At 44.6% G+C, this 22,575-nt stretch overlaps 2 protein-coding genes across 5 annotated transcripts in view; one reads left to right on the forward strand and one right to left on the reverse strand.

Annotated features, from left to right (window-relative positions):
* Positions 1 to 652: 652 nt before the first annotated feature.
* On the forward strand, positions 653 to 16,077 carry RAB14 (RAB14, member RAS oncogene family). Its single transcript, XM_058159086.1, has 8 exons — positions 653 to 904; positions 7,068 to 7,126; positions 9,536 to 9,589; positions 10,602 to 10,779; positions 11,945 to 12,011; positions 12,859 to 12,946; positions 13,401 to 13,431; positions 14,259 to 16,077. The coding sequence occupies exons 2-8, from the start codon at positions 7,075 to 7,077 to the stop codon at positions 14,434 to 14,436; spliced, it is 648 nt and encodes a 215-aa protein (XP_058015069.1). The 5' UTR covers positions 653 to 904; positions 7,068 to 7,074; the 3' UTR covers positions 14,437 to 16,077.
* A 3,146-nt stretch (positions 16,078 to 19,223) lies between these two features.
* CNTRL (centriolin) overlaps positions 19,224 to 22,575 on the reverse strand; it is a 50,419-nt gene continuing 47,067 nt past the window's right edge. For all 4 annotated transcript variants that reach the window (XM_058159067.1, XM_058159065.1, XM_058159066.1 and 1 more), the window contains 4 exons: positions 21,750 to 22,025; positions 21,265 to 21,327; positions 20,374 to 20,559; positions 19,224 to 19,315 (listed from right to left, as the gene is read on the reverse strand). In XM_058159067.1, coding sequence (XP_058015050.1) covers positions 19,238 to 19,315; positions 20,374 to 20,559; positions 21,265 to 21,327; positions 21,750 to 22,025 — 603 coding nt within the window. In that variant the 3' untranslated portion in view covers positions 19,224 to 19,237. The remainder of the gene's footprint in view (positions 19,316 to 20,373; positions 20,560 to 21,264; positions 21,328 to 21,749; positions 22,026 to 22,575) is intronic.

Genomic DNA, 22,575 nt, shown 5'->3' on the forward strand with positions numbered 1-22,575 from the left:
AAAAAAATATTGGCTAGGAAGTAGTCAAGATTGCAGGCAGAAATTCAACTAATTAAGCAGGGGAAGAATTCCCTCTTGAATACAAGCCGAAGGGGAGTGGCTAAGCGAGTGGGCGGAACCAGAACGACTGCGGACGGAGTTCATTGGCCAAACTCCGTGACTTTTTTTTAAAAAAAATCATCCTGCTTTATGCCCCGCCCATTTGTGGTCGCTGGCTCCTCCCCTTTGTTTCTCCCTCCAGTTTGCGCGTGCGTCTCACCCCCAATCTCCAATCTGCGCGTGCGTCTCCCACCTCTCCAGTCTGCGCACGCTCCTCTTTTTTAAGCCGCCCCAAACGAGAACCGGCTCTTTTTCTTTTCTTTTTTTTCCCTTAACGCAGGCGCTCTGAAGCCACCTTTTCCGCCCCCTCCTTCGCGCTTCCCTTAAAAAAAAAAAAAAGATCCCCAAACCACGGAACCATTTCCCCGACCGTCCCCAGCCCGCCCCCCCGCCTCCTCCTCCCTTCCGATTGGCCCATTCCACTGCCGCATCCCGCCCTTGACTTTTGTTTCTCGTCGCCCGCCCTCCTCCTTTTTTTGCAGAGCGTGGGGGAAAATTGGGCAGAGAGAGAGAGAGACTTGGGCCGGCCGGCCTCCCGGCCCCGCCCCGCGCGAAGTGGGCGGGGCCGCCCAGCGGAAAGGCCCGCCGCCATCTTGGATCGGCTGTGAGGGAAGAGGAGGGGCGGCGGCGACGAAAGAGGGAAGAAGAAGGAGAAGAAGGAGAGGAGGAGGAGACCTCGCCGCCGCCGCCGCCCGTCGCCTCCCCGCCTTGCGCCCTTCCGCGGCTCCCGCCCGGGACGAAACGCTGCTGTGGCCTCCGCTGCCTCCCCAGCCAAGCTGCCCAGTCACCAGCCCCTCGAGCCCAGGTAAATCCGGGCGGCCCAAAAAGCCAGGCCTTCCGGCCCCCGGGCCTCCCCCTCCTCCCCCCGCGGGGGTTGCCTAGCAACGGTGAGAGGACACCGCCTCCCCCCTCCGAGTCTCGGCGGGGCGCGGGGGGGGGAGGGAGGAGATGCGCCCGCGGGCGCCAGGCCTGGCGGGGGAGGAGGGGGCTGGATGGCGCCCATCGTTCCCAGCCCGCCGCCTCCCTGGCAGCCCAGCTGCGGCCTCTGCGCCGCCCATCGTCCCCAGCCATTTCAAGGAACCCTTCACACGCGCGCACACACTTCCCATCCGTGGTTCTGGAAGACCCCCAATCCCATCGTTCCCAGCCCTCGCTTTCTGGCCCAGGCCCATGGGCCTGAATGGGGGGAAGAGGGGATCCTGATGCTGGAAGAGGCTGGGGCCCTCTGGAGGAGGGTGTTGGAGGAGCATTTCTGGCCTGCTTTCCTTCCTTCCTTCCATATCCATCCATATCTCTCCCTTCCTTCCTTCCTTCCTTCCTTCCTTCCTTCCTTCCTTCCTTCCTTCCTTCCTTCCTTCCTTCCTTTCTTTCTTTCTCCTTTCCTTCCTTCCTTCCTTTTTTCCCTTCCTTCCTTCTCCATCCATCTCTCTTTCCTTCCTTCCTTCCATATCTCTCTCTTTCTTTCTTCCTTCCTTCCTTCCTTCTTTCTTCCTTCTTTCTCCATCCATCTCTGTCTCTTTCCTTCCTTCCATATCTCTCCTTTTCTTTCTTTCTTCCTTCTTTCCTTCCTTCCATATCCATCCATATCTCTCCTTCCTTCCTTCCTTCTTTCTTCCTTCCTTCCTTCTCCATCCATCTCTGTCTCTTCCTTCCTTCCATATCCATCCATATCTCCTTTTCTTTCTTTCTTCCTTCCTTCCTTCTTTCTCTTCCTTCCTTCTCCATCCATCTCTGTCTCTTTCCTTCCTTCCTTCCTTCCATATATATCCATATCTTTCCTTTCTTTCTTCTTTCTCTTTCCTTCCTTCCTTCCATATCCATCCATATCTCTCCTTCCTTCCATATCCATCTCTCTTTCTTTCTTTCTCTTTCTTCCTTCTTCCTTCCTTCTCCATCCATCTCTGTCTCTTTCCTTCCTTCCTTCCATATATATCCATATCTTTCCTTTTCTTTCTTTCTCTTCCTTCCTTCCTTCTCCATCCATCTCTCTTTCCTTCCATATCCAACCATCTCTCTCTCTCTCTTTCTTTCTTTTTCTTTCTTTCTTTTCCTTCCTTCTCCATCTCAGTCTCTTTCCTTCCTTCCATATCCATCTCTCTCTTCTTCTTTCTTTCTTTTCTTTCTCTTTCTTCCTTCCTTCTCCATCTGTGTCCTTCCTTCCATATCTCTCCTTCTCTTACTTTCTTTCTTTCTCTCTCTTCCTTTCTTCCTTCTCCATCCATCTGTCTCCTTCTTTCCTTCCATATCCATCCATATCTCTCTCCTTCTCTTTCTTTTTCTTTCTTTCTTTTCCTTCCTTCCTTTCCATTCTCTTTCTCTTCCGTTTGCCCTCCTATCCTATCTTTTTTACAGCAGGAACCTACCTACCTCGATGGGTTAAAAAACAGGAAATGTCCAATCTTGGCATCTTTTTTAAGACTTGTGGACTTCAGCTCCCAGAGTTCACTTCCCGTGCTGGCTGGGGAATTCTGGGAGTTGAAGTCCACAGATCTTTAAAAAAGTTGCCAAGGTTGGATAGCGCACCTGTGTTAAAACTTTAGAAAGTGCATTAGACCATATTCCTTGGAACTAATTGTTTTTTACTTATTTTATTATTTATTATTAAATGTGGATGGCACCCAATCACTCGAGTGATGGCTGGGTGACTTGGGGACAATCCCTCTCTTTCAGCCCAGTCCACCTCACAGGGTTGTTGTCATTGAGATGGGCGGCATATAAATTTAATAAACAATAAGCATAGCAGGTGGGAAGCGGTATTAGGTATGTTCGTCATGTTGATCACTTATAAAGGCAGGATCAAAATCTAATGAATAAATGAACAAACAGGATTTTATGCACAGGATGCCTGGAGTGGATGCCTTCTAAGGGTTGAAGTACATTACAGATGCTTCTGGAGAATAGTCCCTCTTTGCCTACAGTTTGTGTAAGCAATGTTTTTGACCAATGTTTTAAATTCTTTACCTTGGTTGTCCTGGAGTCCCAAGTCCTGAAGGTGTCTTTCTTCTTTCTGTTGGAGAAAGTTAGAAAACCTCTGTCTGTGAAGCTGCCTTTATTTGTAAGCTAACATATAACACAATTACACAACAATGTGCAGTGAATGCCACTTGTGTTGTACATATTATATGGGGGTGGGGGGGCAATGAGCGTTTTAAAAGAGATTGAGGATTTTGGATAAATCCTTCTTAAGTAGGCTAAATGTAGGAATGCTTGAAACAGGAAAAAAAATTTTTTTGCCTGGAATCTAAACTAAAAGTGGTAAGGATTGCTGTCCTTTCTATTGCGCTGATTTCTTTCTTTTTTTAAAAAAATTGCAATGCTCAGTGCTTTACACATAGTAGATCTTCAGTGAGATATTGTGCACCTTGGCTCCGAATACATAGCTGTGCACACCTCTTATCCGTTAATTAGCATATTAGCCTTGCTTGTACAGTTACGTTTCCTTGTAACAACGTGGTACAAATGTAGCAAACTAACTTTGCACGTTTATTTTTCAAACTAACAAAAGCATCTTTCTAATAAAGGAAAAGCCAGTTGAGAATCCCGTATACCGATAAACTTGTTTTGCAGATTTTTCTACTCGGGCTAAGAATATTTTAGGCAAGATTCCTGACAAATTACTATCAAGGGGGATTATCGGGCACATCTTTCATATTTAGGGGTGGTACCCTTTGCTAAAATTTCAGCTTTTGGTTACTGGGTCTGTTTGGCTCATTTTTAAAAAAGATTTTTTTGCTTGGGGGTGATTCACACCTGCAAAAGTGTGAAACTTGTTAAAATTCCGATTTTGCAGGAAGGAAGGATTGTGCAGTAAAACGTGGACAGGGCCTTCTTTAACACCAGCCTGAGACCTGCAAACTCGTCATGGCTACATTTACCTGGGCTTGGTTTTGTCATATCTAGGAAGCTTTTGTCTGTTTTTCCAGCCTGTGTGCTGTCTTTTCAGTGGCTACTGCCAGACAAGGGAGTGGCTCGGTACAGTTCTTTTCTTCAATAAATAAAGAACATTTAAGGCCCTTTATAGTTTCCCATGGCAGTCTCTGAACTTTGCACATGTACTGCTTGTGTATTGTCAGGGCAGACTTTACCAAAAGACAGTGGCACAATTGCCATAAGGAAAAATAAAATAAATAAAAGCAGTGCAATCCCAACAGCTTTTAACAAAGAGAAAAGTTCACTCCGGGTTATGCTGCAGAGTTACACGTCTGTGTAAATATGCACTGATTTGAGCTGCGTGCTGTTGAAAGAGGCACAAGTGGTCCTCGACTTACAACCGTTCATTTAGTGACCGTTCAAAGGTACAAACGGGACTGGGGGGGGAAAGGGGGGCTTATGACTGTTTTCCCACACTTACGACCGTTGCAGCATCCCCATGGTCACGTGATCAAAATTTAGGTGCTTGGCCACCGATTTGTATTTATGACAATTGCTGTGTCCCGGGGGTCACACGATCCCCTTTTTGCAACCTTCTGGATGAGCAAAGCCCAGTGGGGAGGCCAGGTTCACTTAACCATGTTGCTCGCTTAACAACTGTGGCCAGAAAAGGTCATAAAACGGGGCAAAACTCGCCAGAGCGTTTCACTCAGCAACAGAAAAGTTGGGCTCCGTTGTGGTCGTAAGCCGAGGACTACCCGTATACCAGGATATGGTTTGCTGTTTGAGATTCTCTCTCTCTCCCCCCCTCTTCTTGAATTCTCAAACCTGCCGTTGTAAACAAGTGTGCGTTTTGGCTCTGCACCAGGGTGTGTGCAAGAGGACACACACATTTGAAGGCAGCTCTTTGGTGCTTTTTGTAACATCGCTTCGATCTGTTAAGACGTGTGTGTGTGTGTGTGTGTGTGTTGCCTTTGCATTGTTAGCAAAGCGGCACCTTAAGATATTGCCAGCATGGCTAAGGGCCTGAAGTAGCATCTTTCATTCATACGACGGGCTCGCTGGTGGGATATTGGATATGCCACACCACGCTGTGCATGCCCTTCTGTATAGAACGGATGGATTCCAATCAGGTGACGGATCAGGTGCTTACTAGAAGACACTTGACGCTTGGGAAATCACATTTTCTGAAGAGGGGGGAAATGACCTAAACCATCAGGCTGAGCTCAGATTTTATTTTATTTTTTTCTTTTCTAGTGGGAAAGGAGCCTGACTTGTGCACACTGGCTTCTCCTCCAAAACAAGATTCTCTCTCTCCATTGCCCTTCCGTGATGCCAGTTTTATATTTTTCATTGAAACCTATAAGAGTATAGGTTTCGCAATCTCCTTAAACAATTTAAGCTTTTTTTGTTTTGTTTTGGGCAATAAATATAGTCTTACACGCTTTAAAATTAATCGACTTGCTACTGGTTTTACTAACACTATCGGGTTTTTTGCTGCCTGCCCTGTCCCAAAGCAACTTTTCATCTGCCTGCTTGAATTGGCTGTAGAAATTGAATAAACAAATTCACTTCCAGTGAATGTCCATTCACTGCGGTCTCCTCTTCCTTGTTTTCAGTGAATTCAGTTAATATGTTAACCTTTCCTTTGATATCTGGGTAATGTAGGTCTGCTTCGTTATTTTAATTTGCTCACACACACAAAAAACCCCCCAAAACAGACTGGCTAACATAGCTTACATACGAGGCTTGTCCCTTCATCCTTAAACGAATGCGCAAACTTTATTCAAGACTTAGAAATATGTAAATAGCCTGGTGAATGCTTGAGAATCTTTTTCTTTTATTAAAAGGCGCAGTTAGATAATTTCTCACAGGAAAAAGAGATAAGAGGCTTAAAATAATGGGGAGTAGGGCAATGTTAGCATTGCATGGTGTTGGGTTAATTGCTTAATAAATTCTCCCGCTATCCTGCCAGGAAATTGAGAAAGGGAATCTCCCGAAATATCTAGGTGTGTCCACTGTGGGAAAAAAACTTCCATGATATTTTTTTGAAGGAGCAGCGATCTGACGCAAAAGTAGGATTCTTCAAAGGAATGAACACGCTACTGATGTTTGTGGATTGGAGGGCAAATCGTGAAAATTATGTGAAGTTCAACACAGGTATCTCTTGACTTACAACAGTTCATTTAGTGACCGTTCAAAGTTACAACAGCACTGGAAACAAGTGACTTACGCCCATTTTTCACACTTAACAACAGTTGCAGCATAGTTTAAAAAGTTTGCCATTTTAATATTTCCTTCTTTGAAATACAGGTAGTCCTCGAGTTAGGACCACAATTGAGGCCAACATTTTTGTGGTTCAGTGAAACATTCGTTAAGTGAGTTTTTCTCCATTTAACGGTCTTTCTCGCCACATCTGTTAAGTGAAACACTGCAGTTCTTAAATCAGTAACACATCTGTTAAGTGAATCTGGCTTCCCCATTGACTTTGCTTGTCAGAAGTTCGCAAAAGGGGATCGCCTGACTCCGGGACACTGCAACCGTCATAAATTTGAGTCCGTCGGCAAGCGGTCAAATTTTGATCACGTAACCATGGGGATGCTGCAACGGTTGTGTGAAAAATAACTTTTTCCAGTGTTGTTGTAACTTTGAACAGTCACTAAATGGACTGTTGTAAGTCGAGGGCTATATATCTATGAGCTATGGTGGCGCAGTGGTTAGGGTGCAGTACTGCAGGCTACTTCTGCTGACTGCCGGCTGCCTGCAGTTTGGCAGTTCAAATCTCACCAGGCTCAAGGTTGACTCAGCTTTCCATCCTTCTGAGGTTGGTAAAATGAGGAACCCAGATTATTGGGGTCAAGAGGCTGACTCTATAAACCACTTAGAGAGGGCTGTAAAAGCACTGTAAAGCGGTGTATAAGTCTAAGTGTTACTGCTATTGCTAACTCAGTAAATACTCAAGGAGTCTGTTGACTTTGGAGTTTTGGGCTTCTGTGGTTCTTTTCTCTTGAGGACCAACTATGAATTGTAAACAAAACAGGAAATTTGTGATCCAAGGATAATCATGTTAAACGGTTTCTTTTTTTTTTCTTTTCTAGTGCCACAATGGCAACTGCACCTTACAACTATTCCTACATCTTTAAATACATCATTATCGGTGAGTCTAAACCTCCTTTGGAAACGCTTCATTATTTCTGCTACAGCAGCACACTTCCAGATGCTTTTGACTGCAGCTGCTTTGGGATAATAGAAGTTGTGGGAAGATGATTATGCCGACAGGGCCTAACCTACCAACAACGAGTAAAGTGAAAAAAGGGATCGATTTTCGTGCAAGGCTCGGTGGAAAAGTGGCCTACAACGTCACAAGTCACTGACGCGTTGGTTGTGGTGCTTTTAATTCGGTGGTCTTGAGGGTTTGGCCCCACTCATCCAAAAGCAAGAGTTGGTTTATTTTTAATGCTTAAGACTGCTGCATTATTTCATGAGTAAATCTCTCAAGTGTTTTCAGTCTGGCTCGCGTTTTGGATTTCAAAGCCAGGAAGTGAGGTACAATGATTTACCCTTTAGGCGCTTCCTTCAATGGCTGCTTTAGTGCTGACATTTGATCCTTGTTTTATGTCTGGTATTGGGCAACAGCTACTACGCTAGATAGTAACATGATATATGCATAGGAGAACTGGTGGAATGGTCTCCTAGGGGTAAACATCATTCGTTCCTGTATGGGATTTTAAACTCTGTTGCTATCCAGCTTTGAAATAGTCCTCAACTCACAAACATTCATTTATCAACCGCTAGTAAAGAAAATGTACCGTATTTTTTGGAGTATAAGACGCACCTTTTTCCCCCAAAAAAGAGGGTGAAAATCTGGCTGCGTCTTATACTCTGAATGTAGCCCACGCAGCTTCTCAAAGGGAGGTTTCAGAGGCTGAAAGAATCTTCAGAAAAGGCCCCCAAACAGAGCTTCAGAAAAAAAGCCCCCAAACAGAGCTTCAGAGGCTTTTTTTCTGAAGCTCTCTTTCAGAGGCTTTCAGAGGCAGAAAAAAGTTTTTTCTGAAACAGAGTTTCAGAGGCAGGGAAAAAAAAGCAAGGCACAGAGCTCACAACCAAGGAACCTGTTCCTAAAATTCACCTCTGGGAACAGCTGATTGGGGGTATTCCGGGAGGCCGATCCACCTGCCAATCAGCTTTTTTCTTATTTTCCTCCCCAAAAACTAAGGTGTGTCTTATATTCCAAAAATTACAGTATATTTGATTATTCATGTTATAACACCAGCTAGGATTATATTTGCACAAAACTGGAAAAGCGAACAGAACTCTACAGATGAGAATGCAATTAGGAAAATACTAGAATGTGCAGAAATGAACAGATTGACCCTGGCTATTAAAGAGGAAGAACAAACTGATTATTATACAATTTGGGAATCTTTTTACTGGTGGTTAGAGAATAGACATAAGAATTACTAGTAAAAGAAGTTATTTAAAACATAGAAAACATATTAACAGTTAATATAATCAATCGAGTTAAATAAATCACAATGGGATTATTATAATATTAGATACTTAAGGTATTGGAAATTAAGCCAAGATGCAATTAAACAATGAATAAGATTGTATATTTTAATGTTGGTACAAAATATGTGTACCCAGACGACACACTGGTTAATGGAAAATAGACTGTTTATATAAAAATAAAATTTAAAAAAACTAAAAAAAAAAAAAGCTACAGCGGGGACATACAACCGTCGTAGGACCCCTGTGGTCACGTGATCAAAATTTGGGAGCTTGGCAACTGGTATGGATTTACAGTGGTTGCAGGGTCCTGGGTTGCCATTTGTGATCTTCCCAGGCTGCTTCCAACAAGCAAGCAGAAATTCTGTCCCCAAATACCAATTGTAAGTCCAGGATGACATTTATAGCAGGGGGTCTCCAACCTTGGTCCCTTTAAGACTTGTGGACTTCAACTCCCAGAGTTCCTCAGCCAGCTTTGCTGGCTGAGGGACTCTGGGAGTTAAAGTCCACAAGTCTTAAAGGGACCAAGGTTGGAGACCCCTGATTTATAGTGATTTGAGATCTTTCTTAGTCTAAACGTGACACGTGTGTGCACACATTAAGATCAGACGCGAGATGGCTTGTTTGGTTTTCGTGTGTTTATAAACTATGTCTTAATGCCTAGCAAGTTGTATAAAACATATTCCTGAGTGGGGAATAACGGCTAGAGTGTTCATGTTACCCATCTGTGCTCTTTCGAAGAAATTTAAGAAGTAGGAACTTTTCTCTCCTTACTTCCGGTTACAAATTCTGTAATAGCAATACCAGGGAAAAAAAATAAAATTCCAGAGCAATTCTCAGTAGCATTATACGCTACTTTTTTTTTCCATTTTCCCCACTCCCTTAAAAAAAACTTACTTGGCACTTTTATTAAGGAGGAATGCTGATTGTGTAAACACCCTCTGTGTGGGAGCAAAATGGCTTCATATTATTCCAGATAACTTCTGCAAGTAGATACTAAAATGAGGCAGCAATTCATTTCTAAATATTCCTTTCTTTTCTCTCCTTTTTTTTAAAGGCGATATGGGTGTAGGAAAGTCGTGCTTGCTCCATCAGTTTACAGAAAAGAAGTGTAAGTCTCCACATCTCTTTCTAATTGGAATTAGTAAACTACAGCGTGTCTTTATCCTCTCCGCTTTTCCAATGTGTTAATTTTAGGCTTCTGTTAAAACTGCCTTACAGAATGGGAACGGTTCTTGATTTCACCAAAGCAAAATGCCTCCCATTATATAATACGTGATCATTATTGGTTTAATGTTGTGAATTTTTGTTCAGAGATAGGCTTAACAACCAAAGATTTATACATTTGCTGACGACGGGAGCTGGGGTGGCTCAGCGGCTAAGACGCTGAGCTCTTCGATCGAAAGGTCGGTAGTTCAGTGGTTCGAATCCCTAGTGCCGTGTAACGGGGTGAGCTCCTGTTATTTGTCCCAGCTTCTGCCAACCTAGCAGTTCGAAAGCACGTTAAAAATGCAAGTAGAAAAATAGGGACCACCTTTGGTGGGAAGGTAACAGCGTTCCATGCGCCTTTGGCATGGAGTCATGCTGGCCACATGACCACGGAGACGTCTTCGGACAGCGCTGACTTTTTGGCTTTGAAACGGAGATGAGCACTGCCCCCTAGAGTCGGGAACGACTAGCACATATGTGCGAGAGGAACTTTTACCTTTACCTATGTTATTAAAGCTGCCTTACAGAATGGGAATGGTTCTGGATTTCACCGAAGCAAAATGCCTCCCATTATAGAATACACGATCATTATTGGTTTAATGTGAATTTTTGTTTGGAAATACATTTATACATTTGCTGATGACTAGAGCTGGGGAGGTCTTGCCAGAATCCATGCCTCTTTCTCACTCCTATAAAGCAAGCATGCAGTAGAACAAGTTGGACATTAATTGTTCACTGTAATGGGGGGAAAAAAACACAACTGTTGATTTTGGGGCTGCCTTTTAGCTGAGAAGGGTGGGTTAAGCAGGCCTTCAGATACGACAGATCTCCTCGTTTTGTGGGAATCCCTGTGAACGGAAGCCTTGCGTTAGGTAGTAAGTGCTTTCTCGTTGTTGTTTCGTTTTGCCTCGCAGTTATGGCAGATTGTCCCCATACAATTGGAGTCGAGTTTGGTACCAGGATAATTGAAGTTAGCGGCCAGAAAATTAAGCTGCAGATCTGGGACACGGCGGGACAAGAGAGATTCAGAGCGGTCACACGGAGCTACTACAGAGGAGCTGCGGGAGCTCTTATGGTTTATGATATCACTAGGTAAGGTGGTAGAGATGCCCTTTTGCTGTGGTTTGAACCCAGGGCCGCCCGTCTTTTAACCCACTGTGGTTTTAGCTTGGTGCTCTTTTAGCTGACACTAACTACCCTCTGGAACAGGGGTCACCAACCTTTCGGACCTCAGGGACCACTACATTCATAATTTTAAATCCCGCGGACCACTAATACGGCCTGCCTAATGACCAGCTAGGTGGGCGTGGCAAGGTGGTCATGTGGCTGGGTAGGCGTGGCCAACTCGATGTCACTCACGTTGAAGGGCGCCTTGCCAGCCTCTGTTCGCTACTCCTCACCTCCCCACCCAGGCTCTTTAGGGCCCCAACGGGAAGCAGTTGTTGGAGCTAAGCAGCCACCACGAGAAACAGTTGGCAAAACAGCTGGCTCAGTTCAAATTGGATCTGGCCGAGAAGGAGGCTCAGCAGAAGCACCTCACTGAGGACTAGGAGCATAGGCTTTCCAAGCAGAGGGAAGACCTGCGGGAGTGCAAGTCCAGGTACCGGCGCCTAAAGGTTCAGCGGGCTGAGATGGTCAGCCAGTTCCAGGCCATGATGCAGTCCCACTGGAACAAGGCCCTCCAGCTCTTTGCCACCAGCGGCCCTTCCCTCCAGCCTTCGCCCAAAGCCCCACACCAGGAGGCTGAAGCAGACCCCAAGTGGAATTTGTGCCCCCCTCTGCCCCACACAAAAAGACCCCAAAGGGGGAAATACTCTGCAGCAACACAAATGTTCATTGCATGTATCTGTCCCAGGGGCCATTGTTTGAGGACCCCTGATTTAGGGCAATATAAAAAATGCAAATAATTTTTCTGCAGACCACCAAAATTTTCTCACAGACCACCAGTGGTCTACAGATCACCAGTTATTGACCGCTGCTCTGGAACAAAGCAGGAGTCGGACCTATTGTACCAAACCTTTCCTTTTAGCTAGATGATCATTTTCCAACATTCTCAAATAGACATTTAAAAAGCTCCTCCAGACAGGCACCTTGTTTTGATAGACAGGGTAGAAAAAGGGGTGGAGAGGGAAGAACACAAATACTCAATCTTTCTTTCTCGGACCAAACGGGACGAAGTTGGCCTTTCTCTCTCGCAGTGATCGTTTTAAGAGACCAGAAACGTGACGAAATGTTTGCTTCCTTTTTTTTCTTGCAGAAGAAGTACGTATAACCATTTAAGCAGCTGGCTGACGGACGCAAGGAATCTAACTAACCCAAATACTGTGAGTGTCACAATTTAGAAACTTTTGGGTTAGGGTCTGCTTCTCTCCAGGATGAGATGTCGGGAAATTCCTCCTAAGTTGATTTGTTTCCATCATTTCCTGTCTGGCGTTCAGGTGGCTTTGGAGAATAGCTTGACTCCCTCTTCTTTGGGGCAGCCCCTAAGATATTGGAAGACTGCTATCATGTCTCCCCTGGTCCTTCTTTTCATTAAACTAGACATGCCCAGTTCCTGCAACCGTTCTTCATATGTTTTAGCCTGCAGGCCCCTAGAATGGAATATATCTTCTATTTTCCTAGTGGACCTTTGCCTCTTCCCTTCTGTCTCTAAAAGTCTTGTGGTGGAACAGCAGAGTCCATTACAATTTGCTCAAGGGATTAATGATTTTTTTTCCTTCTCAGCTCCATATTCCAAAGGGAGGGGATTCCTTCCCTTTTTGTACGGCCTTGGGTTAGAAAGCTTCTCTTCCTGACAATGTGGTTAACTACATCAGTCATTCTAGCTGGCTAGGTTTCTTACTTCCCCTTCTAGCACATCTCTGTGTTAATTTCATAATGAGCGGTTCCTTAAAACGGCTTCCTTCGCCTAATGAGAAAACCAAATTGTCCGTTAATGAAAAACATTTGGATTTTTTGGCGTCGCCTGATTCCAGTCCCCCACACCAATGTTTCGTCTCTTGGAGAGAGGAATGGTGTTTCGTAGTTGTGATGAGGCATGCTCTGTAAAAGGATCCAACAGGATCCTTTTTTGGGGGGGGCGGGGAGAGATATTACCCGTGACTGGCTCTTTTTGTCCATGGCTAGATTTCTGTTAAATGTCCCGTTTTTTGTCTCTTGTTCTGGATGCAGGTGATCATCCTCATAGGAAATAAAGCAGATCTGGAAGCCCAGAGAGACGTGACATATGAGGAAGCCAAACAGTTTGCCGAAGAGAACGGTACGTACAGCTGCTCCGGAGTAATAGCAGCAGCCCTTAAGACTTATATACCACTCCACACTGCTTTACGGAACCCTCAGTGGTTTACGGAGTCGGCCTCTTTCCCCCCCCACCCCCCAAACAATCTGGGTTCTCATTTTACTGTCCGCGGAAGGATGGAATGCTGAGTCAACCTTGAGCCGGTTAGGATCGAACTCCCGGCAGTGGGCAGAATTAGCCTGCAATACTGCATTCTAACCGCTGCTCAGCCTAAGCAGAACGGAGGGTGGGGAGCGCTCAGCAGAAAGATGGCGCAGAGCAATGCCAGTTTAGGCCCTCTGGGTGGCGATGTGGTACGCATGGACCCGGCTATTCAAATTGTATCCAGGACCTTCTTAACTTTGGAGACGCCAACTTGCTGGTAGTATTTTGATTCCCGACCCAAGTTAAACTTGCCCTTCGTTCTCCCCAACAGGCTTGCTGTTTCTTGAAGCGAGCGCAAAAACGTAAGTGGGCAGCTGTACGTTAAAACATTTGTTTCACAGATGAATTCATCATTTGCCTGGCAAAGCAAGCTGTGTCAGTGTAACTTCTTAATTGTAGCAGGAAAAGGAAAAACCCCGGGGGTTTTTCCTTCGTTCGAAAGAAACAGGAGCTTTACGAACGGAGTTTCTTTCCCTGTGAATTCTTCTCTGCCAAAACAAAAAAAGAGTGAGGCTTGTCTTATTGGCAGCAGAAGAATCCTTTAGATTTATGCCAGTGCCGCTGGTTAAAATGGCACGGGTATAATGCTAGTTATGGCTTCAAAAGCAACAAGCAACCGACTACGGGCCCCCGTTTTACGGATTGTGATTTTAGTATAATTCGACAACATATAATTGACAGACTGGGTTTTATCATATATTTTTATCTGTTGTTTGTTATTTTATTCCAGAATTTTTAATTGTATATTTATTGAGTGTGTTTATTTGTTCCGGTCTGTGGTCCAAGACTGTAATAATAATAATAATAAATTATTATTCTGCTTCAAAACATGGAAAGTGCAGGGTGCAAACGGGAGGGGGATGTATTTAGTGGGGTCCTTGATGCTTTCTGAGCATCGTCCTTTTGTTGGCAGACGTCATGACCCAACTAGGGAACATCATCCGTGTTGATCATGCACATCAGGCACGGCCGATGTGACCTAGTTAAGGTAATGAAACATCTGCAAGGAAGCAAGCTCGGAGAAAATACCAAGGACCCCTCAGTTTGACCCCGAGCTATAAATACAGATGCATCGGTCATAAATCTCCCAAATTAACTCAGCTGCTTCGGTTTGTCCTCCTCCCCGCAGAGGCGAGAACGTGGAGGATGCGTTCCTAGAAGCCGCCAAGAAAATCTACCAGAATATCCAAGACGGGAGCCTGGATCTGAACGCGGCAGAGTCAGGGGTACAGCACAAGCCTTCAGCTCCACAGGGCGGCCGGCTAACCAGCGAACCCCAGCCCCAAAGAGAAGGCTGCGGCTGCTAGTGACCTCGGTTCCTTGGCTCTATTTGTGACCTTTCACCTCTGTCAAGAGCAGTGCTTTTTTTGGGGGGGCTGCTTCCGTTTTCCTCTGCACATCTTACCAGGTTTAATTAAAACTCCCGAGGCAAAGAGTTTTAACACAGTACTAAACTGCTAAAGAATAAAATAAAAAGAGAAAAACTTTAGATGTAATCAGGTTATCAAAGGCAAGTAGAGTCATACCCCCATCCCTGCATGGTAAATCTAGACGTCTTTATTCCCCCCCCTCCTCTTCCCCTCCCCATAATCGGTTGTCCTTGTGAATAGATGTCACCGATTCATGATTTACAAAACAGAGCTCTGATGCTGGACCTCATGATTTTCTCTCTCTCTCTCTCTCTCTCTCTTTCTCCCTGCAGAGCTTTGTCTCTCGTAAAGATTAACTTTGTTAGCTTCAGCTTTTTCTCCCAATCTGTAACTGGTCTGTCCTTTTTAGTAACAAAAAAAGAAAAAAGAAAGGAAAAAAAAAAGATTTGCTATGAAACTATTTCCAAGGATAGAACGGGATCCTGCGTAGATTGCTTTCATTGGGAAATGTGGTGGTGGCTGGGAATTTTTTTTGGGGGGGGAGGGGGGAAGAGGAGGGAGAGGACGACACATATCGCTGGGCCCCCTCCGTCTTGGCCTAGGACATGGTGCGGATCTCAAACCCCATGTCTTGAGGCCGCTGACACCGCTCCTCCCTATTTTTACCCATACGGGCCCTTATTATTATTAACCAAGCGTAAATATGTATAAATTTTGACCAAACCAAGCTAGACACTCGAATACACCCTGTGTATATGATTTTAATGAAGAAGGGGAGGGGATAAAAGTCCTTGATGACTGGCATTAGAAACTTAAAAGTGAGATATCTGTACAGCTCCACGAAAGACGGCCAGGTTAGTGAGTGCAGGTCATTTGTCCACTCCGGTTTAGCTTGATGATGTTTGGCGTTAATGCAGTGCCCAAAGGTATTGCTAGCCCGAGCGTAGGACCTCTCTGCCCTCTCTCTGCCCTGCGAGCAACCTACTACTCTCTTTTTCGTTGTTGTTGTTACTCCGGGTCTCGTGTACTTGAGGATGTGCTAAATCGCTTTCCCTCTCTCTTCCCCCACTCAAAAAAAAAAAAAAGCAAAAAAAAAAAAAAGCTCTGCATTTATTCCAGCTGCGTTGCCCGCCTTGTTGTGTAAGAAGGCGGGGCTGTTGTCGCACATCTGTATGCTTCTGGGAAGGGTCTGTTCTAAACTGGACGGTCGCAAGCGTGACTCTTGCGGGAGTTTGGACTCTGCTGTTGGACACTACAGTTCCGCCGGCTTGGCTGCCGAGAACTCTTCCCAATCTCCCCTTTACTGAGAAGGGCGGGCCCATAATATGGAGTCCCCACCCCACCCCAAAAACCTCTCTCCACCCTTAATTGTTCTCTTGATGGCAATCTGGTTTAAGAGAAAAGGATGAGCACCTTTGATTCTGTTGCCCGCAGTGTCTCAAGCGACCATGCCTAGACACCCCCACCCCTCGATGACACTAAAACCAGGCCATGTTCCAGTGTGCAAAAGCGAAAGGGGATAAGCAGCATATAATGTACAGCCGACGTGTGAACCTTCGAAACCGCCAAAAAAAACAACCCCACAAAAAACTGGGATGTGCAAACGATTCGCATTTGGGTAGCTTGTGCGCTGTCCCTCGCTTAAGGTTTCGCCCTTTTCGTTTCGCTCTAGTTTTTCCCCTCCCTCCCTGAAATCTCAAAAAGATTCTTTAAAAAGTAGATGGGTATTACAGGATTCTGCTCTTTGAATTGCACCGAGGGGGTAGGGGTGGGTTGGGGGGGGGGCGGGGTGCAAGGGTTGCCCAGGGACCATGACCCGTTGACACAACTTTTAAAAAGTTTTGGGCAAAGGCAATTTGCTTCCTGCAGCTTGTTAGCGGTGCAATATCCTTTTCTTACTCCCCCACCCCCCCATTCAAGTTACAGTAGGTCTTCATTTTCTGTGACAGGATTTATTTGGGCTGCTGTATTACTCATTTAATGTAACAATGCTATTATCTAAATATTTGTAAATAAAGTACCTGTATCTAGACAAAAATGAGAGCGAGCTGTTCTTTCGGGAGGCGGAATAAAAGGGTTGAGAATTGCGGGACGACTGAAACAAATGTATTTTATTTTTTTTAAAAAGTGGGGGACCATTCAAAAAACCTTTAAAGGTTGGGCTTGAATTGTCCCAAAGGTGTTTTTCCAAAAGGCAATTGGACTTTTTGTTTTTTTTTCTTGAAGACGTTTCGCTCTTCATCCAGAAGCTCCTTGGATGAAGAGCAAAACGTCTTCAAGAAAAAAAACCCACAAAAAGTCCAGTTGCCTTTTGGAAAAACACCTTTGGAAACAACCATGGCATAAATGACTGAAAATCTCCACAGACTTTGAATTCTTCTATGGGGTGTCATAGGGGACGCGGTGGCTCAGGGGCTAGGATCTTGAGCTTGTCGATCGAAAGGTCGGCAGCTCGGTGGTTCGAATCCCTAATGCTGTCGTGTAACGGGGTGAGCTCCCGTGACTTGTCCCAGCTTCTGCCAACCTAGCAGTTTCGAAAGCACGTAAAAATGCAAGTAGAAAAAATCGGGACCACCTTTGGTGGAAAGGTAACAGCGTTCCGTGCGCCTTTGGCGTTGAGTCATGACCACGGAGACACCTTCGGACAGCGCTGGCTCTTCGGCTTTGAAACGGAGATGAGCACCGCCCCTAGAGTGGGCAGCATTTATGTGTGAGGGGAACCTTTACCTTTACCTTTATGGGGTGTCTATAAGACAAGAAATCTGCGGGAGTTTTCCTTGCATTCAGAATTCAGTCCAATTTCCCATGCTAGCTCATTTTTTAAGAAAGACAGTATGGTTGAGGATTAAATGATGCGAGCTATTGCTGGCCTTTTAAAAACTTCTCAAATAACTTGCTACAGGTAAATAAATGATGGATATACAGACAGTATCCACTGTTTGTGCTTCTAGACAGCTATCATACACCCTAAAATTCTATGTTTTAAATAATTTTTTTTTTTGCTGTCTGAATAAAGGAGGGAGAACAGATTGTTGAGACATGAAATATCAGTGTATCCACCGAGCATGGACACTCGAAAAGTCGAACCCTTTTGTACAAAAAAAAAATTTATTCACAAAATATTTTATCCCATAAAAAGCCGTTTTTGCTTTTAAAACGGTGGTTAAAAAGAAGAGCAAAAGACACACACACCTCTTCCTAGATTCCCCTCCGCTCCGAAGGAATACAAAGCCCTGGTGTTGCTTTCAGCTTGGCAGAATTCTGCTATAAGAGATGCGGAAAACCTGAGGTGGCTCAAAGACCGTTAACTTGTAAATAGATGAGGTAGTCGTCTTGACTTTCACGTCCAATTGGCACAGATTTCAGCAACTCCATTTGTGCATAGTATTTTTCTATAAAAACAACAACAACAAATGATTTAAGTACCAAGCAGCAAGATATATAGTAGTGGCCAAAATTGTCGGAAACCTTTTGGGAAAATGTGTATTTTTGAGGTTTGATGGCTCGTAACACCACTTCTTTTTTTGGAGTTTCAAGACAATCCTATTCCACTGCTGGAATGGCCTGGGAATAGCCCAGACCTTCACCCAATGGAAAATTCTATGGAGCCGACTAAAGAAACTGGTTCGTCAGAAGCGACCCAGCAATAAAACCCAGTTAATAGAAGCAAACATTCCATCTTGGTTTCACATTATAACAGGTGCAGAACTCAAAGACTTGGTTCACTCCATGGGAAGACGTCGTAAGGCCGTCATTCGTGCTCAAGGTTACCCAACCAAGTATTCACTGACATGGGGATCATTTTTGTACATCTCGTTTTTTCTACGTGTTTCCCTTTTCTTCTTTATACTGTAACTGCTATTCTAATGGCAAATCCTTCATAAAAGAGATTGCATTACATTCTTGATTAAATTATCTTTCCATTGATATATAATTTTACGGTATTTTATACTCCAAAAAAAAAAGTGTTATTAGCTAGTTTTAGAAAATACACTTTCCCCAAAAGATTTCCACAATTTTGGCCACTACTGTAGGTCTTTCCTTCTTCCCTCTATGCAATTCCTCCTGACAACAACTTTCATTTTATTTGTGTAATATTTGTTCTGAGGAAGCCGTATTTTGCTCGGAACAGACAATCAGGCTTTGAATACAGGTAATCCTCCACTTAACGACCACAATGTAGCCTAAACTTTCTGTTCCTAAGTGAGACGTAATTGTTAAAGTTTTGTCCCATTTTAACGACCTTGCTTGCCGCAGTTGTTAGGTGAATCACCGCCGTTGTTAAGTTAGTCACACGGTTTTTAAGCGAATCTGGCTTCCCCGCTGACTTTGCTCGTCAGAAGGTCGCAAAAAGAACCCCGGGACACTGCAACCGTCATAAATGTGAATCAGAATTTTGATCACGTGACCATGGAGATGCCGCAGAGGTCGTTAAATGTGAAAAACAGTCATAAGTCCCTTTTTTTCAGTGCCGTTGTTAACTTTGAACGGTCACTCAACGAATTGTTGTGTGTCAAGGACAACCTGTAACCTGCAGTAGTTTTGCCCTTGGTTACTGCAAATGTCCAGCATCGCAATGGATTTTTAAGGTCTTTTCCAGACCGGAGTAGAAAACGTTTGTCATGCTACTAAGAAGGAATATATGTCAACGGTGACTTCAGTCTTTGAACTGGTCAACCTATGTTTAAAACTATTCACAGCTCGGTGCGTCTTGCACCTCTCACCTGCTTTGTTGAAGCTATGTCTTGAACTGATAAATCACTTGAGATTGGCCTGAAGTGTCTGCAGTCGTCCAGGGAGAAGGGGCTGTGGTGGACTAGGGAAAAAAAACAACAGCAAACCAAAACCTTAACTAAACATGAAAAACTAAAAATTGTACAGGTAGGATTTTTTTGATTTTATAAATGTCAGAAGGAAGCTGAAGTACTCTTTAGGTACTTTAAATTGATTTTGAATGCTTTTGTGTACATGTTTTTCCTTCAAGCGACATTAATTAAATTTTCCAGTGAATATATTCACCGTTCGTAGCATAAACCAGCTCCCCCACAACCTTTTGGGCACCAGGGATTGGTTTTTCGCAGCGTGATGCCTGCATCCCATCGATAGGGCTTCGCTTGTTTACGCTTCCTGGTTTCTGGCATGCTGCGGCTCTGTACCGGTCCATAGAGCGGGGGTTGGGTACCCATGGGGTAACGCCCTCCATCCATTCCGAGAAAGAAGGGTTTAAATCTTTCCCAAGTTGGTAAGGTAAAGCTAAAGGTTCCCCTCGCACATATGTGCTAGTCGTTCCCGACTCTAGGGGGCGGTGCTCATCTCCATTTCAAAGCCGAAGAGCCAATGCTGTCCGAAGACGTCTCTGTGGTCACGTGGCAAGCATGACTCAATGCCAAAGGTGCACGGAATGCTGTTCCCTTCCCACCAAAGGTGGTCCCTATTTTTCTACTTGCATTTTTTTACCTGCTTTCAAACTTTTGGCAGAAGCTGGGACAAGTAACAGGAGCTCACCCCGTTACGCAGCACTAGGGATTCAAACCGCTGAACTGCCAACCTTTCGATCGACAAGTTCAGTGTCTTAGCTACCGAGCCATCGAGTCCAAGTTGGTACTCCTTGCAAATATCCAGTGTGTAAAATAATGCGGGTGTCGGAACTTTTCAAAAGGATTAGTGTTGTTGTTTTTAACACTGCTGTATTAAATTTATTTATCGAGGGGGGGGAAATAGGGACGCTTTAGAAAAAGGCCACGGGGACGTGTCATGAGAAAGGACGGTCCCTTTGGATCTGGGCTGAACGGGATAAACATACGGTGTGCGCTACTGTAAAGATCGTTCGATGCAAACGCTAGCGAAGAAAACCACGTGGCAAGGCCAACGTACCTGGTTCTTTGCGTCTGTGAATCCCGAGGAGTTTAACGATGGAAACAAGGAATCTGTAGAACTGCTGCTAACCAGCTCGTCCAGGGCGTCGACTTGTCTCCGCAGGCTGTGGAGGGTGCCCTCGGTCTGCTGCTTCCCTTTGATTAATGCCTCCACTTGCTTTGACATGCACTGACGGAGTTGAGCCTGGATGGATAATGTTCAAGTGAACTCATCAGCTGGGAAGATCTGGGCTACTTGGGACGGAGGTCTACGATAGGAGGGTCTCTGCCACTCACTCTGGATTAACCCAGAAGGGACCTTCTAAATTTAAAGCAAGGATTTTATTCTCAGGGACTTTATTCTTATTCTTTCTGTGGCTAAGTGAGACACTGGTTAAGTGGAGTCCTGCCCCATTTGAAGACCTTCCTTGCCACAATTATCAAGGGAATCACTGCAATTGATAAGTGAGTAACCTGGTTGTTAGGTGAATCTGGTTTCCTCGTTGACTTTGCTGGTCAGAAGGTCGCAAAAGGGGATTATGTGACCTCCGGGACACTGCAACCGTCATCAATATGAGTCCGACGAAAAGCCAAAGGCGCACGGAATGCTGTTCCCACCAAAGGTAGACCCTATTTTTCTACTTGTATTTTTAAGTCCTTTCGAACTGCTAGGTTGGCAGAAGCTGGGACAAGTCACGGGAGCTCACCCCATTATGCAGCACTAGGGATTCGAACCGCTGAACTGCCAACCTTTTGATTGACAAATTCAGCATCTTAGACACTGAGCCACCACATCCCTTCTATTGTTGTAATGTCTAACGGTCACTAAATGAACTGTCATAAGTCAAGGACGGTCTGTATTGGACCATTTATTCCCCTTCCCAAGCAAATAGATCTGAAGTGTCACTACCTTGAGACGATCTTCCTGGTGCTGCAGTTGTTCCCGGCGTGCCTTTCCACGCCACTGTTCATCCTTGAGAGAAGAAAGAATTGGTGAAGATACGAAAAAAGCAGTCAACAGGTTGAGCTAAACATTACACTAACCTTCAAATCCCTCTATTAACCATGTTATTGTATTTAGCATGCAGAAAGTCCACAAATGGTTTCCAGTCTCTTTTAGATCTCATGTGTTTAAATAGGAAATAAACCCGGATGGTTAGTAACAAAAATGGAAAATGGGAGAGTGGTGGAAAGGAAGGATTGTTGACCAATGGCATGTGGGAACAAGCTGCTTGGATGTATGGATTTCTAATAGAGGTGCACAACCTAGACTTTCTCGCACAGGAGATGCAGAATTTCCTTCTTCAAGTGGACATTCATGCTAGCTACGGTATCGTGTGTGTGTGGCCCATTGTTCTGGTCATTGGTACAACTTTGCTTCTTAACGTAACTTACCGTAATGTGAACTTTGGACAGGTCCAGCTTTTCGTCCCAAAACAGCATCCTGGCTTTGTTTTCGGTGAACGGGTAATTTTCCTTCAGGCTTTCCATGTCACTCCAAAGCCTTCCCTTCCCTTCCAGGTCAGCTTCTCTATCCTCCAATAACTCTGGAGGAGATTGGCTCAGATCCTTCAAACCGTTCCTCATTTTGTCCTTCACTTCCAGCCTGACCAACTTAACGGTGCCCTTCAGCTCCTTCTGCTGTTTCTCCAGATCCTCCTGGTTCTTCATCTAAGATGCAAGAAGCGACAACGGTCATTTCACACCAATGTCGAACCACTGAGTTGGCTCTGCATCTCAATGATTCTGGGGGGAAGTCCCAGAATGCCCTGTGGATGAGCTTATCTAATCAATGCAACTAATTAAATTTGAACATCTGAAATGATTTATGTCTAATGACACATTTTACAATTTATATTCCTTTTACATTACAGATACCATATTTTTCGGAGTATCAAACACACCTTAGTTTTTGGAGAGGAAAATAAGAAAAAAGCTGACTGGCCTCCCGGAATACCCCCAATCAGCTGTTCTCAGAGGTGAATTTTAGCAACAGGTTCCTTGGTAGTGAGCTGTGCCTTGCTTTTTTTTGCTTTTTTTTTTCTGCTTCTGAAACGCCATTTCAGAAAAAAACTTTTTTCTGCCTCTGAAAGCCTCCAAAACAGAACTTCAGAAAAAAAGCCTCTGAAGCTCTGTTTGGGAGCTTCTTTTCTAAGCTCCGTTTCTGATGCATTTTTTCAGCCTTTGAAACCTCCGTTTGAGAAGCTGGGCGGGGCTACAT

This window comes from Ahaetulla prasina, chromosome 16 (genome assembly GCF_028640845.1).
Source record: "Ahaetulla prasina isolate Xishuangbanna chromosome 16, ASM2864084v1, whole genome shotgun sequence".
Classification (NCBI taxonomy): Eukaryota; Metazoa; Chordata; class Lepidosauria; order Squamata; family Colubridae; genus Ahaetulla; species Ahaetulla prasina.

Excerpts from the sequence above, each read along its gene's own strand:
- RAB14 (XM_058159086.1), top strand. The coding sequence starts at position 7,075 with ATGGCAACTGCACCTTACAACTATTCCTACATCTTTAAATACATCATT. Across the intron at positions 10,780-11,944 it reads ATGGTTTATGATATCACTAG|AAGAAGTACGTATAACCATT; the intron begins GTAAGGTGGTAG and ends TTTTTCTTGCAG. Across the intron at positions 13,432-14,258 it reads CTTGAAGCGAGCGCAAAAAC|AGGCGAGAACGTGGAGGATG; the intron begins GTAAGTGGGCAG and ends TCCTCCCCGCAG.